This window comes from Talpa europaea, assembly GCF_964194135.1.
Source record: "Talpa europaea genome assembly, chromosome: 11".
NCBI lineage: Eukaryota > Metazoa > Chordata > Mammalia > Eulipotyphla > Talpidae > Talpa > Talpa europaea.
The window spans coordinates 68,446,045-68,463,691 of NC_140078.1; the positions used below are offsets into that span (position 1 = coordinate 68,446,045).

Below are 17,647 nucleotides of genomic sequence, written 5' to 3' on the forward strand. Positions count from 1 at the left end.
GAGTGGAATTGCTGGATCATATGGAAGCTCTATGTTTAGTAGGTCCAGAAATCTCCACACAGCTCTCCACAGTGGTTGGACCAGTTTGCACTCCCACCAACAGTGCAGAAGAGTTCCTTTTTCTCCACACCCTCGCCAGCATTTGTTGTTGCTAGTTTTTTTAATATGTGCCATTCTCACTGGTGTAAGATGGTATCTCATGGTAGTTTTGATTTGCATTTCCCTGATGGCAAGTGATGTTGAACATTTTTTCATATGCCTGTTGGCCATTTGCATTTCCTCTTCAGAGAAGTTTCTTTTTAGCTCTTCTGTCCATTTTTTGACTGGATTATTTTCTTTGTTGTTGTTGAGTCTCATCAGCTCTTTGCAGATTTTTGTGATCAGTCCTTTATCATTAGTGTTGGGTGCAAAAATGTTCTCCCAGTTGGTGGGGTTTCTCTTTGTTTTTGTTATTGTCTCTGTTCAGTAGTTTTTTAAAAGTGAATCATACACCTGCCCATCCCTGGTCCCGCAATAACATTCATATGTTGCTGTCCCAGGAAAATATGTCTACTGAAAGCCTTTTGCAAGAATGTTCATTGCAACATAGTTAATGTTGAAAAACCTGAAAAAAAGCGCAACTGCTCATAAACAGAAGACTAAACTGGTGTCATTATATAATAGAAAGCTATTTATTAATATAAATGAAAAAACTACTCATACACACAACAGCATAGATAAAACTCAAAAACATACCAAATGAAAGAAGCCATGCCCCAAAACATACCACCAAATGGTTCCAGAGATGAGGCAGAACTATTCTTAGTGATGGAAATCAGAAGAGTGGTTGCTTTTGGTGAGGGGGACTAACTTGGAAGGAAGAGTGGAGCTTTCTGGGTTGATGGAAATGTTCTACATCTTGATGGGGGAAGGTTATTCAGGTTTATTCATTTGTCGCTAATCAAACTATGTTTAAGATCTGGTATTTAAACTTTACTCACATGAAGTATAACAGTTTTTTGCTATGCTATTAGAATTCTTGTGATTTTGAGGTACCCAGAAACAGTGAAACTACTTTTTCTTTGTCATTCACATTTAGCACACTATTATGGAAAGAAGAAAAATAAAAGAATTGGGAGGCCACCTGGTGGGCACAGTAATTTAGCCTGTGCCCTGAAAAAAGCCAGTAAAAGGAGAAAGAGGAGGAAAAATGTTTTTGTTCATAAGAAGAAACGCTCTTCTGCATCTGTTGATAATACTCCAGCAGGATCTCCCCAGGTATCTTTATATGATTTAAAGGAGAGAGATCTGTGATGTAATCTGATCTGTGATGTAATCTGTAATATCTAGAAGCCAGTAGATCACTGCTTTCCCATACAGACACAGAAAGAATGCCGCAGGTCTTTATAATTTAGATGTCTTGACCTAATAGATGGTTTTGTGACCCAGGAACTGGTTTGTCCCGAATTTCAATGAATGTTTCCCTTTTCCTCTAGGGAAGTGGGGGTGAAGAGGAGGATGACCCAGATGAAGGGGATGACGACTCCCTAAGTGAGGGCAGTACATCTGAGCAGCAAGATGAGCTGCAGGAGGAGTCAGAAATGTCAGAAAAAAAGTCATGCTCCTCCTCTCCCACCCAAAGTGAGATATCTACATCGCTGCCTCCAGATAGACAAAGGAGAAAAAGAGAGCTTCGTACTTTTTCATTTTCTGATGATGAAAATAAACCTCCTTCACCAAAGGTACCCATTTTAAAAAACAGTGTTTTTTTTTTTTCTCATGTTAGAATTTCCCACTAGAACCAGTTGTTAATGATGTCAGCATTCCATTTATTTCAGTATAGACTATAGGTGAATTTCCTGGGTCTTTGTAAATGATTACAAAATCACTGATATATTTGTGTCTCAAGGATTGTTTGGAAATCAGGTGCTTCTTAAGGAGGAAGGCCTCTCAGAGTGGCTAATAGTTTTAAGTATTAGCAATGTTTGCATTGCTAGTTTATTTGTAGCCTGTTACTGAGTTTTGGAAAAATTCTTTTTCTAAGTGTTTTTCGTAATATGGTTTGGTAGAAATTATCCTTTTGATTCTCCTTAAACTATTTTTTCTAATGTTATATAACACACATATACTGAAAGAATGATAATTAAGTTAGTGTCTTAAAACTGGATTGCTGTTTAAATATATTCTATGAACAGAAATACTAATTTCTCCTGATAATTTAGTTAAACTGTCTCTTTAGAAATACCATCCCACTTAACTCCCTACCAGAGAGTGTGTTGAAATACACCAAGGAGCAAATAGAAGATTTAGAAACTTTTTTTTTCTGTTGAATTGTTCAAATTATATGTGCTGAAACTTTGAGATAAATCTCCACTTCCCTCCACCCCCCACTGATAATTCTTATTATAAAAGGCAAGCATTTCTGAGTACCTAATGTTTCTAGGGATGTTTTTAGAATAAAATAGTTCTTACACCATTTGGTTTGATTTTGTTGTGGGGCATGAAGGAAATAAGGATTGAAGTTGCTGAAAGGCTTCATCTGGACAGTAACCCCCTGAAGTGGAGTGTGGCAGATGTTGTGCGGTTCATCAGATCAACTGATTGTGCTCCTTTAGCAAGAATATTCTTAGACCAGGTAATCACAGAGATCTTTACTTTTTAGTTAATATGTCTCTTTAGCAAAGGACTTTGGATGTAATAGCAAGTCTTAGGAGAAGTATTTCTATCCAAAAGAAAATTACTTTAGTTTCCTTTTATTAGAAAGATGGTTTTACATATCTGACTTCCTTGAAAGCTAAAGCAGATCATCAGCGCATTCCTATTTTTCTTAGAATTTGTTTCCATCCCCCAAATATTTAAAAGGTTAAAATCAGGCATGCCAGGCTTAATAATTTCCAAAATAGTGATTTGTTTGTTTAAAAAAATAACATATGTAATTTGTTTGGCTATAAAGGGATGATTAATTTTAAGGCAAGTTTTCTGAAATAGTTCTGTGGCCTTAAATAAGTATGAAATAAGTTTGTTTTGTTAATTGGTGAGTTAAAAATCTTTTTGAAGAACTTATCAGTGTTTTATAAATATTACATTCCTACAGAGTAGGAAAAATTGAGTTTACAATTTATATTTTCTTTCAGATTTTCAAAGAGTCCTCTAAAAAAGACATTTCTTTTGGCACATTTTCTTGCCAACTGTAAGTCTAGTTGGTTTACTAGAATGAATTGTTATTCATCATAAAACTTGATTACTAATTCTGAAGATTCATTAGTGTGAAGGTCTATGAGACACATTTTAAAGGACATGGATGATAAAACATAATGAAAGAAAAGCACAAGGACTCTGATTTTGATAAAGCCTAAGTGAACAGAGCTATCATGATCTGAGTTGCCATTCATGTGTACATCATAGATAATTTGTATTTTATGCTTTAACAGGAAATTGATGGGCAGGCCCTGTTGCTCCTTACCCTTCCCACTGTTCAAGAGTGTATGGACTTAAAATTGGGCCCTGCCATCAAACTTTGCCACCACATAGAGAGGATCAAGTTTGCTTTTTATGAGCAGTTTGCCAACTAAGGAGAACAACCAAAGTGAGCTGTGTCTTTGAAGCACAAATGCAGCAAATCCTTCACCTGCTCTACAAGTGGAGCTGAAATAGTCCTGGGGCTCTGGGCCCAATGGGTGTCGGCTTGCTCTCTTTGCACTTTCAGGGAAGGAGGATCCACACTGAGGAAGCAAAATCTGCACAGAAGTGGCTCTCCTGCCAGTGAACATGCGGGCATCTCTTGTTCAGCAGATTGCCATTAAAAAAAAAAAAGAAGAAAAAAAAAGGTTGTGAAGAAAGGACTCTACATAAGAAGAATAAGGATTTCCTTTGGTGTGGCCTGAAAAGAAGGAATAATCTAGGCTGTTGGAAAGAACCCTTTTGGTTTTCTTTTTATTCTGTTCCTTCCCATTGTAGATTGAACTTTGTTCTGTGCTTTCTCTTTCTTAGAAAGAGAGGACCTAGCTTTAAGTCAGCACTGATTTGGGACAGTGCCTAAGGCACATCAGTGCTGCTTTGTCATTGTGTTTTTAAGCTTTCTTAAATTAAAACAGTTCATTTGGGGGATGATTTTGTGACTCTAGGGTTTTGAATGTACAGTCACACTTTGATCCATTTTAAAAATCTATTCTTAGGAGTTCCTTGGTTTTACTACCTCTGTTGCTAATTGAGCTTACAGCCATGTATGAGGTTTTTTGTATGATTCCATTTTTAAGCAACACAAACACTAAGACAATGATAAAAGGTGGAGGAAAATAAGTTTGCTGTCTTAAAAAACATTGTGTGAACACTTATACTATCCCATAACTTACCTGGTCTAGGGACTTTGCAGTCATTATTTTCCATCTTGACCTAGCTTAGGCTGTCTGCTTCAAGTAATATTTCAGAGATTGTTGGTATTTCTTTTTAATTACTCTTCCCCATCCCCAGCTGGTTCTTAGAGTCTTTCATTTTGTGTTTATTTTTCTCCTCAGTTGTTTTTCTTTCATTTCTAGAGTCATTTGGGTAAAAATCACTAAGCCACAGTAAAGCCTATGCCCCCGCCCCCCCCCCCTTGTATCTACAAGCATATAGTAAGGAAGCACAACAGAAAATGTTTTGAAGGGTGATGCAGAGCATGGAGTTTCTGCATCTTCAGTGATTGATAAAGATTGAGAGGTGGTTAAGGATTGTGGAAAACTCTTTGCCTAGTCATGTTTACACTTTTCTTCCTTTAAACCTTTAAATTAAATATATTCTAAAGTGTGAGGTTTCCCACTCAACAACTTGGTTTTCTTTTAGTTATTTCCTTTGACCCAACTCAAGTTGATGTGAAACTCTAGGCAGATTTCACTTATGATTGTGCTGCTAGCTGTTGTAGAATGATAGCATTAGCTGTACTATTTGAGCCATGAGATGAGGAAAGATACAGTTTTCATTAAATGGTTAGTTTTACTGAGTGTGTTCTTTTAAAATTATCTTAGTCACCTGTAAATTTATAACCAAATCATTCCTCTTCAAGATTTGAAAATGTCTTAAAACTACAAACTGAGTAAATTCTAATCAACTATATAAATATAATATTATTTAAACTGACTGTGATTTTCCTTTCCTTACCATTTCCACCCCTAGCACACACACCTGCTTTTATAGACATTCTGTAGACTTCACTGGGTAATTTATAAACCACTTTAAGCCCTCCAATCAAATAATATATATTAAAGCATCAACTCTTTGCTTAGGTTACTACCAGATACACCTGGAAGGAGCTTCACTTAAGTAAAAGTTAATGTTTGAACTAACTTCTTTGAGATCCAAATTTTTAAAATTTGATTTATTCTGTGCCCATGAAAGAGGAGCATATATAAGATGTTTGTGAATTAGCAGATACTCTTTTGAAAAGGTTGTATCTTATAACATTTCTGTGAGCTCAGTAGTCTAGACGCTAAGGCAAAGAAGGTTCATTGAAGATGATCAGTGGAACAAAAAACTTCTGGAATTAACATTGTTGTGTTATTCAGGAAAATGAAATTTATTTCCTATAAAAGGAAATTTACCAAATATAGGAATCATGTTATATTGTCTCTCTTCTGACTTCTCCAGATACCACCGAATTTAGAACCACTGTCCTTCACCAGTGAAAGGGGCAAAGTCCCTGAAAGGTGAAACACATGGTCCTAAGCAGTCCCAGAGAGAGTCTGGGCCCAACCTTCTTGTCTTTCTGCACCATGACTATTCAAGCTCAGCTTTTTCTTAGAGAGGCTGACTCTAACTTAGACAAGTAAATAGGGTTTCTCTTAATATTTCTTGCATTTTCATACTGAAATCTAGTTTCATACTGAAATCTACCACCAGATTGGGGTTAAAAGTTTGTGTGTCATGCTTAGGTGTGTGAACTCTGTTTTTTAAAAAGATACCAGCCTCTTAAATTTATGAGAGGTACATTGTGAAAGGACTGCATTTGCCTGGATTTCACTTGAGCTGGCCATACAGCCTGCTTGAGATCAGAAAGTTTTCCGTTATCCATTTTTGATCCTCAATTGACAGCTTGGAAACAAGTGAATGGACTTTATCATCCTCCTCAACCTTGAAGTTGGCTGATCAATATTAACGTATTACTATGATGTTAGTGTGTTAGGGAAACCCTTTTACTGCACGTGAAGATTTGCTGACATTTTGACTGTGTATTATGGACTTCTGAGAAAATGTTTTTTCCCTCATAAACTACCTTCTCATTTGAAGCAGAGTTGAAGTAGGTGGCTAATGCAGGGAATGCAGGGACTTTTTTTTACCCTATCTGCATTTCTTTTCTGTTTATAGGTGCCTCCGAGCATCTCTGTTACAGGTAGATAGATACATAGATACATAGATGCATGGACAAATAGGCAATCAAGATTAGGGAGGGGTATTTATCAACCCCTGGAAGAAATGGGCTTGGTAAATATTTATTAAATTATGTTAAAGGCAGACATGGAAAACTAGCTCAAAACCTGGCCTTTATATGCCTCTTCTCCTGGAAGTAAAATTATCCTCACTACAAGAGAGAGGACTTTGGACCATGGCTTCCTAAGGACTTAAATATATTTTACTTGCTTGCATCAGCTCAGTCACTAATGTGGTGCCTAAATACAGATTAAAAGCTTTAGGAGGCTTTTGGTAGGATAGTGCTCAGAACCATTCCCCTATCTGAAGCCAAAAAATATTTCTAGAGGACATAAAGGAATTGTTATTGTTACATAAGATTTATCTAGATGGGGACATTGGGAAGACTGTCATAGGCATTTATATTTACTTAGCACATACAATCAAAGACTGGTTTAATTGATTCCCACAGAAACTCAAGAGTTGTTCATTCAGATTAAACATTGGAAACACACACTAGGTTTGAACCTGGTCTTGTGGACGGGGGGGGGGGGGGGGGCGCGGGTGTTGTGTGCGTGAGTTCAAAAGTATTGTGTGTATCAGTTAGCCTTATTGAATGAAGATGGAAACAACATCACTAAGAGGAATAAAGTATAAATCTCAGTGGGGACCTTTAAAATTGAAGTATCTTTGGTTCTGGGTTCATTATAAGTAACCATGTATCATGGTCATGTATTGGCTCAGAAACTAGGACAGGTTCTCCTGCAAAGCCAAAAAGAGGCACTTATGCAATTATAATTACTACTTTACAACATTTTGCTAGTGAATTTTGATGACTTCCGTCCACTGTCTGTGAATGTGATACTTTGGAAATTTGAATTTCCAAATTCAAATTGGGAGTTTTAAAAGAAGTGTTCTCCATTCAAATCCTAGTCCAAATGGGTCTGTTCCAAACCTGCTCACTTGGGGGGTATTTTCCTCAATACTTGTTGCAGACACACAGGTAGCTTTGTGTCTGAGGACAGCCTTAGGGATGATGGTATAAAATGTGGTAGGCAGTAAATGTACTGGAGATTGATTTTCTTGATTCTGATGTTTCAGAAGTCTTAATTTTCACAAGAACCAACAAAACCAGGAGCTGGAGTTGGGGGAATGGAGAGACAGGCCTAAAACTCCCTCCCCCATGTTTTTTCTGACTTAACACTATTTGGGGGTGTCCTGGTGCATGGCTTATCAGAAAGGACTGTTTTTAAAGGGAAACAGCCACAACTGGACATGTCTTCAACGCCAGCAGTAAAGTGCAGACTCGTGCCATGGGAGGCAAGTGTCTGCAACTACTTCTAGAAGCAAAGCATACCAGCGAAATGATGCCATTCTGTTGGTAGTGCCTGTTCTCAGCATGTGTAGAAACTCAGTTCTAAGCGTATCTACATGGTTTATTCAATCTAACTGTATGTCTAAGTTGGCAGAATGAAGGTGGACAGTGTTGAAAGAATATGGCTAAGCTTTTGGGGCAAGTCAAGTCACAAAGCAGATAACAGGGCAGTTACAAAGAGTTAAAGCTGGGCAGTTCCTTAGTGCTTTTTTACAGGAAATTTCTAGGAGAGAATGTTTCCCTTGAGATTTTTAAAGTGCTAGTTTCTTTTCCTCTTCCTTCCTCTTTTTGGTTGAATATTCTCTAAAGACAATCAAGAGGCCTGTCTAGGCAGGACTTCTGGCTGGTTCCAGCATTGTCCTTAAGTCCTTAGGCTTCTTTCTAATACTAGTTCATTGGGACTGATGCACTTTGTTTAATATATTTTGTCCCTTTTTTTATTTTAAAGCTGCTGTTTGGAACAAAATGAAATGCATATTGCATTGTATCTTTCCTGCTTGTTTTTCTCTTAGTTGAAAAAATTATGCATTGAGGATAAAGTATAATTAAGGAGTAATATGCACAAGAATACCTATTAAAATATTAAACCTATTAACTCCTATCAAGTTGTTGGTACAACTTCAAGGGATTAAAAAATAACTATTTTGGATGGATAGTTTGCTTAGTTTTTGCTTTTGCTTATTGGTAAATAAGAGTGCACATAAACGTGTGGTATATTATAATTTTAAGTGGTTGTAAGAAAATTTAAAACCGGTCTTAAACTGTGTCCAACTTCATTTGACAGCAAGGAGGCATCTTAGCCAGAGTAAATTCATCAAAACTCTTTACGGTGGAGCCTCAGACATATCTATGAATGGAGAAAGTTTCTCCTACCTTAATAAACCTTTCCAGAATTATCCCTCTGGATTAGGTAATTTTTGATTCTAGTTTAAGTATTATAGGAAGAGCAGAATTTCCTCACAGTGACCTTGCTACTGGCCTTAGGGATTCTGCCCTGATCTCTGAAGACTGCTTCTTGTTGATCTACATTTGCCTTCCTTGGTGCAGCAGCAATGGGCCTTAAGGATTCTTTGCATCTGAATATGCAGAGCAGCGCTTTGACGAAAGCTCTATGTGCAATTTTCTCTAAGCTGTTTGTGTTCTCAAGCAATTAATAGTTTTCCTTCTACCCAACATTAATCTCTTCTGCTTTAAGTACATAGCTTGTTGTTTGGTTCTCTCTGAACATGGACTGTAACTGTTGAGCATCCCCATAAGAGACCTTCTTAGACTTAAAGGTAGTAATACAATTTTCCCTTACCTGTTTATTTTCTTGACTTGATTTTGTGTATTTTCCCATGGTCAATACTTGTGGAGAGTTTTAAATTTTATAAATTAAAATTCAGTTTAATTTAAAAAGCATTTTGTTGCATGTTCTCTTTGCTAGGCACTATGTTGGATTCAAGGGTGAATAAAAACCAGTTCCTGCCCTGAAAGTTCACACTCAGCTGTGAGAGACGTGTGTACAGCTGTATAATTTTGCCTGAAAAGTTACAGTTGAGCAATACACACAAAGTAATGTGAAAGCAAGGTGGGGAAAGGAAGGTCAGATGGGCTTTAAAACATTAGTAAGCACTCATGGAGCAGGGAGAAGGGAACAGGATTCCGTACAACTAGAATGCCATTTAAAGGCCTAGAGGAGTATATTTTAAGAGAAGGGCCAGAGAATTGGCTTTAGAGAGGCAATAGCATTTTTTTCCTCTGGACAATCAGATTAATATTCCTGTTAACCAGGAAAGCTTTAGGATAGCACTTAACCCTTTAACAAGAATGTCTTGGTGGCAGTTTCTAAGGAAAAATTTCCCTAAATAGGGTATTTATTGTTCAACAAATATAGCCCAGTGTCTACTGAAATGATACCATATGTACACTGGCACTAAGTGGATGTAATCTGACTGGGTATCTAGAGCACTATGGAGGTGTCTGGAGAGAGGCCAGAGGCAGCTGGGAGGGTAGAAGAGAGAATGGAGACCAGAGGCCCTGATAGGGGCAAAGAGCAGGTTTCGAGGAATCAGAAAGGGTTAAGTGGAAGTAAATGTGTGTGTGTGGTGGAGGTGTTGGAGACTATCAAATACCAACAATTAGGCTTTTATCAATCACGTCCAAAATGAGCAAAAGTGGGATATGTTCATGTGTTTTCAGTATAAATTCTAAAGAAGGCTATTGGGTCGAAACGTCCATTTAAATTACAATTGTGGGGGCCTCCCTGGTGGCCCAGTGCTGTGAAGCTATCCTCAGCCTCTACAGCGCGGGTTTGATTCCTTGGCCAGGGAGATTAACTGCATGGTGCGGCAGACCTCTCCTGGCTTGCCGGCTGCTCCCCTCAGCAGTGTATTTCTGTCCATCTGCCTGTTCTGCTTCCCGCTCTGTCTCTGGTGAATCCTCTCACCCTCCCGCGCCTCTTGCCTGTCCCCCAGCTCTTGTGTAAAAATAAATAAATCTTGGGCCTCCCCTGGTGGCACAGCGGTTGAGCGCTGGCCTGCGAAGCTGCCTGCAGTCTCTGCAGCGCCGGTTCGATCCCCGGCCACCGGTGAGGGTCCCACATGGCACGCAGACCTCTCCTGCCGCACCCGCTGCTCCCCTCAGCAGTGTATTTCGGCGGTCTGCCTGTTCTGTTCCCCGCTCGGCTCTGGTGAATTCTCTCACCCTCCCGCGCTTCTGACTGTACCCAGTGCTTGTATAAATAAATAAATAAATAAATAAATAAATAAATAAATAAATAAATAAATCTTTAAAAAACAATAAAAATAAATCTTTAAAAATAATAATAAATTACGATTAGGGGAGAAAAGTCCATTTGGGCCTGATTAATGAATCAAAGTCTTTGGAACAGGATATTGGTACTAATGAGGAAAGTAGAAGGACTGAACGACTGGGTGGGTAGGAATATGCCTTGTGTACAGAAACTGTTTTTCAAACACCTGCTTTAGAATCTAGACTGTTCGCTAAAAATGCATATTGTTGGGCCCCGTGTCAGAACTACTGAACTGGAATTTGAGGTTGGAATCCAGGAGTATTTGAAATAAATTATGCAGGAATTTATCTTGGCGAGAAAAACAGTCACGGACCTTCCATTCTCTTGCCCTCTATACCAGCAGCTTGGGCAAGCGGTGCTTACTCTCGCGTCTGCGCAACAGGCTCACCTACCTGGTCTGTGCTACCTGCGGTCGGAATCCCGGCCCCGCCCCCTCGCCCGGACGGAGCCCCGCCCCTTGCGGGGAGGCAAGAACCGGAGCGCGCGAGGCCCGCCCCCACGCCGGGCGGGGCCAATCAGGCGTTGCGATCTCAGACGTCGGGTTACGCGCCGCGCGGAGTCGGCCGCCGGGCGGAGGTACCGGCTCCGGGCTCGGGCTCGGGCTCCAGCGCGGGGCTCGGCGGCGCGGCCCCAGAAGGCAGCGAGGCCGGGCGGGCCGCGGCGGCCCGCGCCCCCCCCGCCAGGCCCGCCATGCAGGGCCCCGCTGGGAACGCGAGCCGCGGACTGCCGGGCGGGCCGCCCTCCACCGTGGCGCCCGGGGCGGGCCGCTGCGAGAGCGGCGCGCTCATGCACAGTTTCGGCATCTTCCTGCAGGGGCTGCTCGGCGTCGTGGCCTTCAGCACGTTGATGCGTGAGTGCGGGACCCCCGCCCCTCCCGAGGCCCCGCGCCCCCGGGGCGCTCCTGCGGAGGAGTTGAGGCCTGGGACCCGGGCCCCTCGGCGGAGGCGCCTTCTTCCCAGGAGCCCCTACTGGGCATTTCCAGAATAGGGGGAGCCCTGGCCCCCGACCCGGGGTCCTGAGCCCACTCCTTATCTCTGCAGCTTCCAGCACGTCGTCGCCCCTGCCCCTCTCCTACCTGCCGGTGCGCCTCTCCCAAACCTCGCCCTCTACCACCTGTCATCGCAAATTAAGGTTACGCCGCTTTACAGTTGGGTACTCCTTTCTGCCCGTTGTTCGAGCTGCTTCTTACCCTCCCCTTTGCGACTTGGACCGCATGGTAATATCCTCTGTCGGATGCTAAGCTTTTTTCCTGCACCTTTACTCAGAGATTTGCTACATCCCGTTCTATTTAAACCCCGCTGTCTTTCTTAACCTGGACTGTTAGTGTATGCATTCGGTTTCCAGTGCTGTTCTCCCCGACAGCCCCTCTCTTCTCAGCGTTATTTTCTTTTTCGGTCAGAGAAGGACCCACCCAGATCGGCTCCCCTCACCCCTCCCATTTTCTTTCATCTCTTTTCTTCCTGAATATTCCACCTGTTACATCTCTGCCCCACGTTTTCTTTACTAGCTTGTGTACCAAGCCTCCTCTAGCTGTTCCTTTTCCTAGTCCACATTTATTATTTATATTTAAAGTTTCCTTCCTTTCCATGACACTGGGAGAAACCTAGTGGTTTAATGGAGAAGGAAACTTAGAAGGTCTGGGGGAGGTCTCTGAATCCCTGTGCTAAGTCACAGGGGACTTTCCTTGAGAGTTTTGTAACAGAGAAGAAACACCCAAATGACTCTTCTGGAAAATTAGAAGTTCCACCCTGTTGTCATATGTGCTGAGTGTGAGTAGGGGTAGGGAGAGGGGAGTTGGGTTGTTTTCTTACTACACATCTTTCCTTTTATTAAAGTAACAGAAAACTTGCATGGTTTGTAGGCGAGGTGTGATATGGGGGGAAGGGAGGATATAACTATCTGTCCAGAAGCATCAATTACAAAATGACTTGTTCTTAAAACTTGCTATTGTGTTTACCTGGCAGAGAGAAAAGCTCCTGCAGAAACTGCCCCTCTGCTCCAGGGATGTGTCACTCATCTCTGTGTGAATGCATCTTGCAGCGTCCAGGTGCTAGAGTTGCAATTTTACTTGTTTATAACCCAAGCCTTATTTGGGTGGATTCTTCCAGGTTTTAGGTAACTGTGAATAAGCTGTTCTTTGACACCACTTTCTTCTGGTTGCCTGGCCATGACAAGTCTCACAGCAGGTGCCTGTCTTGATGTTTGCCACTTTTTCTTCTCTTGTTAGTCTCTACTTGCTTTTCCATTTTCCCTGCTGAACAAATACCCACTTGTTCTCACGGTAATAATTTGTGATGACTTTGCCAAAATCAGTTGCTGACTTGGGTGCATGAATTGTATGCATGTTCCTTCACAACATCGTGCCAAGTCTCTGCTCCCCTTCCATTTCCCGCTTCCTAGCTGACCTTCCCTTTTCTCTAAAGAAACTACAGGCTTAGTTTTTATTTTGTTCCCTAAGTAAAGATTTCTTAGCCTAGCTCAGGATATTTTAGTGGGTTTGATTGATACTAATAACCTGACATAAACCCTTGGGTTTGATTGACACTTGTGATTCAGAGGGACAAATGTGATTATCACAGGGCAGACAGAGTTGCTTGAAGTTGAGAGGTGTGCCAATTTGAATGTGTTGAGAGTGATGGTGCTCACCCTGCCAGTCTTCAGGGACATACTTAGGCCTTTACTTAATCTGCAGGGTGAGAGCATTTGCAAATTGGTACTTTCTGTATGTGGAGACTGGGGTAAAAAGGATTTTCTTTTTCAGTGGATGACTTGACATGGATAAAACTGGTAGAAATGGGTCCTCTCTTCAACAATTCCCAATTTCCCTGTTGCACCAGCTCTGTTCTATAGAATGGACCCACTTTTCTGCCAGCCAAGCTGTGAGGTATTTTTCATCACTTCACATCCCTAATTATAGTGACTCCTTAGACCACTGTCTTTAGGTTTCCTTTTCTTTTTTTTTTTTAAAAATATTTATTTATTTATTTCTACAAGCACTGGGTACAGTCAGAAGCGCGGGAGGGTGAGAGGGTTCACCAGAGCCAGAGTGGGGAGCAGAGCAGGCAGAAGGACCAAAGCACACTGCTGAGGGGAGCAGCGGGCTGCAGGAGAGGTCTACGCGTCATGTGGTACCCTCCTCCGGTGTCCGGGGAGCAGCCGGGGATCGAACCGGCGCCGCAGAGGCTGCGGGCAGCTTCGCAACCCAGTGCTCAACCACTGCGCCACCGGGGAGGCCCGGGTTTCCTTTTCTACCCAGAAAAAAAATCACTTTTTTCTACATTTATAAGTTGCTGTGTTTTTTATCTGGAGGGTTTTGTCCTGAAGGAAGACTTCTCCTTTATTAATGTTTCAGGGGAGAAATTTGGTTTTCACAAGGATTTCTCTTCCTGGAGCTTGCCTCACCTCTCTGTGTGGGGGTTCTCAGACATCTAAGTGCAGGCAGTTGAGAGTTTCTGTGCCAAGTGATAAATAGGTATACAATTTTTCACACAATATAAGCCTACAGACTATTACAGGCCACCATCTGTGGGTGTGTTCCAGTCTCAGCACCACCACCTTATTAAGTGGATAAGCCTTCCAGAGGCTCCAGCTGAGGTGCCCTCTGTATTTCAGGAAACTAGGCAAACTTACAGGCACAATTATAAAACCCACTCTGGGTTTTCTGGGATTTCATTGAAAGGCATAGTATGTCTGAGTAGAAAGAAATGCTTTTTTTTTTTTTTTTAATTTATGTATATAAGAACTGGGGTGTAAGCCAGAGGTGCAGGGGCTGAGAGGATTCACCAGAGACAAAGTGGAGAGCAGAACAGGTGGATTGACTGAAATACACTGCTGAGGGGAGCAGCAGGTGAGACAGGAGAGGTCTGCTGTGCCATGTGGGTGAGCTCTCTGGCTAGGGATCGATCTCATGCCACAGTGGCTGGTGATAGCTAGATAGCTCTTAAGACTTTAACCCCTGCACCACCGTGGAGGCCCTAGAAAGAAATGCTTTAAATAAGGGGCTTTGTTATGATCAGCCTGCTGAGTAATTCCTCTTCTTCTGGTGGCTTCTCTGTAGTCTCTGACTAGATAGGTCATTCAGATTAGAATCACAGCTGAACAGAGCTGAGCTGTCCTGGAGCCCAGTACACTGTTCCAGTGCAGGGCAGTAGCCAATGGTAAGTATTGGCCAGTTGAATGTTGGCACTGGGATATTTACTCTCAGAAACTGTAATGCAAAGCAACTCTCCTTCACCTCAAAGACTCAGAGTTCTGGCTGTAAATGGAATTGGTTTCTGATAAAATGAGCATTTTGAGAGCTAGGGTAAATTTGCCAGTTTTATTGTTAACAGAAATGAGGATCAGTCATTTAGGGGAAGGTGTCATGGTTTTACAAAAACGCTGCTGGCTTTGAGAAATGATAACTTTTTTCCTGTGGCCCAAAGTAACAGCACAAACCAGTTCACCCAGCTTTGAAATCTTTTTTTTTTTTTTTTAAGATTTATTCATTCATGCATATAAGAGCTGGGGTACAGGCCAGAGATGTGGGGCCGGGGGTGTGTGTATGTGGAGGAGTGGGGGGGGGGTTGGTGGTGAGAGGATTCACCAGAGACAGAGTAGGGAACAGAAAAGGCAGATTGACCGAAGTACACTGCTGAGTGGAGCAGCAGGCGAGTCAGGAGAGGTCTTCTGCGCCATGTGGGTAGCTCCCTGGCCGTCTGGGGATCTAACACATGCTGCAAAGGCTGCGGATAGCTTCATAGTGCTGTGCTTAACCCCTTGATCCACCAGGGAGGCACCCAGCTTTGAAATCTTAAATGAGAGTCCCTGGTGTTTTCTCTCTTGGTGACCTGGGCTCCCTGTGCATTCTGTACAAACTCCTGTTGGGTCAGCCTCTCCCAGGCTCACCTCTACCCAAACTATCAGAAATGATGAAAAAGAATACAATGAACAGATACCTGTCTGCCTCCACCTAGATTCAGAAACGTCCCATATTCTGCAGCTGTCTGGGTGTTTCCTTGTTGTGACATTTGAGCTGTTTCACTGAGCCAGGTGTTTCCTAAGTTTGGTCTGGAGGAGCCATTAGATTCAGATAACCGTTGTTACAACAAGCACATTCCGTAAGCGGTGCTGTGTGTGCGTTACTTCACATCTGGAGGTCCTGACTTCAAGCAATCCCACTGTTAGTGATAATAAGGTTTATTACTTGGGGCGGGGCGGGATGGGCAGCAGGAACTCGATCTGTAGTCCTCTTTCCAATATAAAGGGTATATTTTCCCTTTTGCAATTAATAAATTATCTCTGTAGTGATCATACTTTGTTTTTTTTTTAATAAAGGTTTTATTTATTTATGCATATAAGTTGTTGGGGGTGAGAGGATTCACCAGAGACAGAGTGGGGAGCAGAACAGGCAGATCTACTAAAATACACTGCAGAGGGGAGCAGTGGGCGAGACAGGAGAGGTCTGCTGCACCATGTGAGTTAGCTCCCTGGCTGGGGATTGAACTCATGAGTGAAGGCACCTGTCCCTCAGGCTTGCATCCAACACATGCTTAGTAAGTGTTGTTTTCCTTGCTTCCCTCTGGAGTGGCGGCCAAGGCAAAGGAAGAACATCCCTTTTTCTGTTCCAGGCTAGCAGTAGTAATATTATACCCAAGAGGGTACAAGTAGAAGTATTGTACCCATCCTTAGCAGGGTGACTGGTCGTGAGTTTTAGAAAATGTTCAGGTTTTCCAAGTACTGATTTATCTAGTGACATTTACCCTTCATGGTGGTTTTCTGCATTATTTATAATAAAACTTCATTAATTTGGAATATAATCTCTATAAGAGGGAGTTGTCTGAATTAGGGGATGATCTGAGTTGTGGAATAATGTAATGAAATGTATTCTTTAGCCTTTTAAATGTCAATTTTTTTTCCTTTGATAGAGGCTTATCAAATCTTTACTGCTTTAATGATCTGTTTAAAATCCTTCGCAATTAGTATAATGTTTACATGAAGATGAAGGCACTGAAGTTTTATAAGTGGTTTAAAATAGCAGGATCCTTGATTCTGAAACCAATCTGACCTGCCTTCTATTTGTTTCTGCCACAGAGTACCCTTGAACAACCTATGTATTTCTTGAAGCTTCAGTTTCCTCCCCAGTAAGATGTAAATAATTTTTCTGAGACTTTGAGGATTAGAATGCCAGCGAGGAAGCTGGATCAATGTGAGGCATATGTTGGGTCGTCTGAGAGGTTGGCAGACGAGGCTGTCATCCTCATTGTTACTGCAGTGTTTGCACTCACAAATCCTATTGAACATTTACAAGTGCTTGAGTAACTTGTATTCTGAATTAAGTTAAACATGTCCTGTAAGGTCTGTTTGCACATTTTTACCTTTAACCCTTCTTTCATTGACTATATACATAGGAGTAAAAAGAAAAAAAGCCAGCAGATGATTATGAATACCAAACCAGGTGGCTTTCCATAGGTAAAATACTTTCTCTCCTTCACCTAACCCTTTCTTGTGTTTTCACCTAGATTCTTCTCCCCTGGGTCTTATAAAGATAGTGGGTAAGGGCCTCCCCTGGTGGCGCAGTGGTTGAGCGCTGGCCTGCAAAGCTGCCTGCAGCCTCTGCAGCGCCAGTTTGATCCCAGGCCGCCTGCGAGGGTCCCACATGGTGTGCAGACCTGTCCTGCTGCCCGCTGCTCCTCTCAGCAGTGTACTTTGGTCCTTCTGCCTGTTCTGCTCCCTGCCCTGGCTCTAGTGAATTCTCTCACCCTCCCACGCTTCTGACTGTACCCAATGCTTGTATAAATAAATAAATAAATCTTTAAAAAAAAAAAAAGATAGTGGGTAAATAGGAGCAGCCCACTCACAGGTCATGGACCAAAGGCTGAGTCCCTGGCTTTATTGTCCCCAGGGTAGCAGGTGGTAGAACTGTGTTAGGGCTGGCTCCTTTCCTGCAGCTCCATGCCCAGTGTGCCAGCGCTTGTGCTCAGCACTTGGTGTACCTCAGAGGAATCCCTGAAGGAAGGGTTATTTATCAAATGCTCCAAGAGCTCTCAGCCACTTCCTCTGCTCTGCCTTTTTTACCCCTCTTCCAAATAGTCACTTTCTGACTACTCTGTATCTCTAGCTACTTCACCTAATTTTTT

At 42.0% G+C, this 17,647-nt stretch overlaps 2 protein-coding genes across 2 annotated transcripts in view; both read left to right on the plus strand.

Moving 5' to 3' along the window:
- The window catches only part of SFMBT1 (Scm like with four mbt domains 1), a gene marked incomplete at its 3' end in the record, with an annotated part of 47,641 nt that extends 44,090 nt beyond the window's left edge, over nucleotides 1-3,551 (plus strand). The window contains exons 17-20 of the mRNA XM_084248154.1: nucleotides 1,079-1,257; nucleotides 1,476-1,721; nucleotides 2,486-2,614; nucleotides 3,411-3,551. Coding sequence (XP_084104280.1) covers nucleotides 1,079-1,257; nucleotides 1,476-1,721; nucleotides 2,486-2,614; nucleotides 3,411-3,551 — 695 coding nt within the window. The remainder of the gene's footprint in view (nucleotides 1-1,078; nucleotides 1,258-1,475; nucleotides 1,722-2,485; nucleotides 2,615-3,410) is intronic.
- Nucleotides 3,552-11,219: 7,668 nt separating this feature from the next.
- LOC311180492 (store-operated calcium entry regulator STIMATE) overlaps nucleotides 11,220-17,647 on the plus strand; it is a gene marked incomplete at both ends in the record, with an annotated part of 35,434 nt that continues 29,006 nt past the window's right edge. Inside the window, one exon of the mRNA XM_084248376.1 lies at nucleotides 11,220-11,379. Coding sequence (XP_084104502.1) covers nucleotides 11,220-11,379 — 160 coding nt within the window. The remainder of the gene's footprint in view (nucleotides 11,380-17,647) is intronic.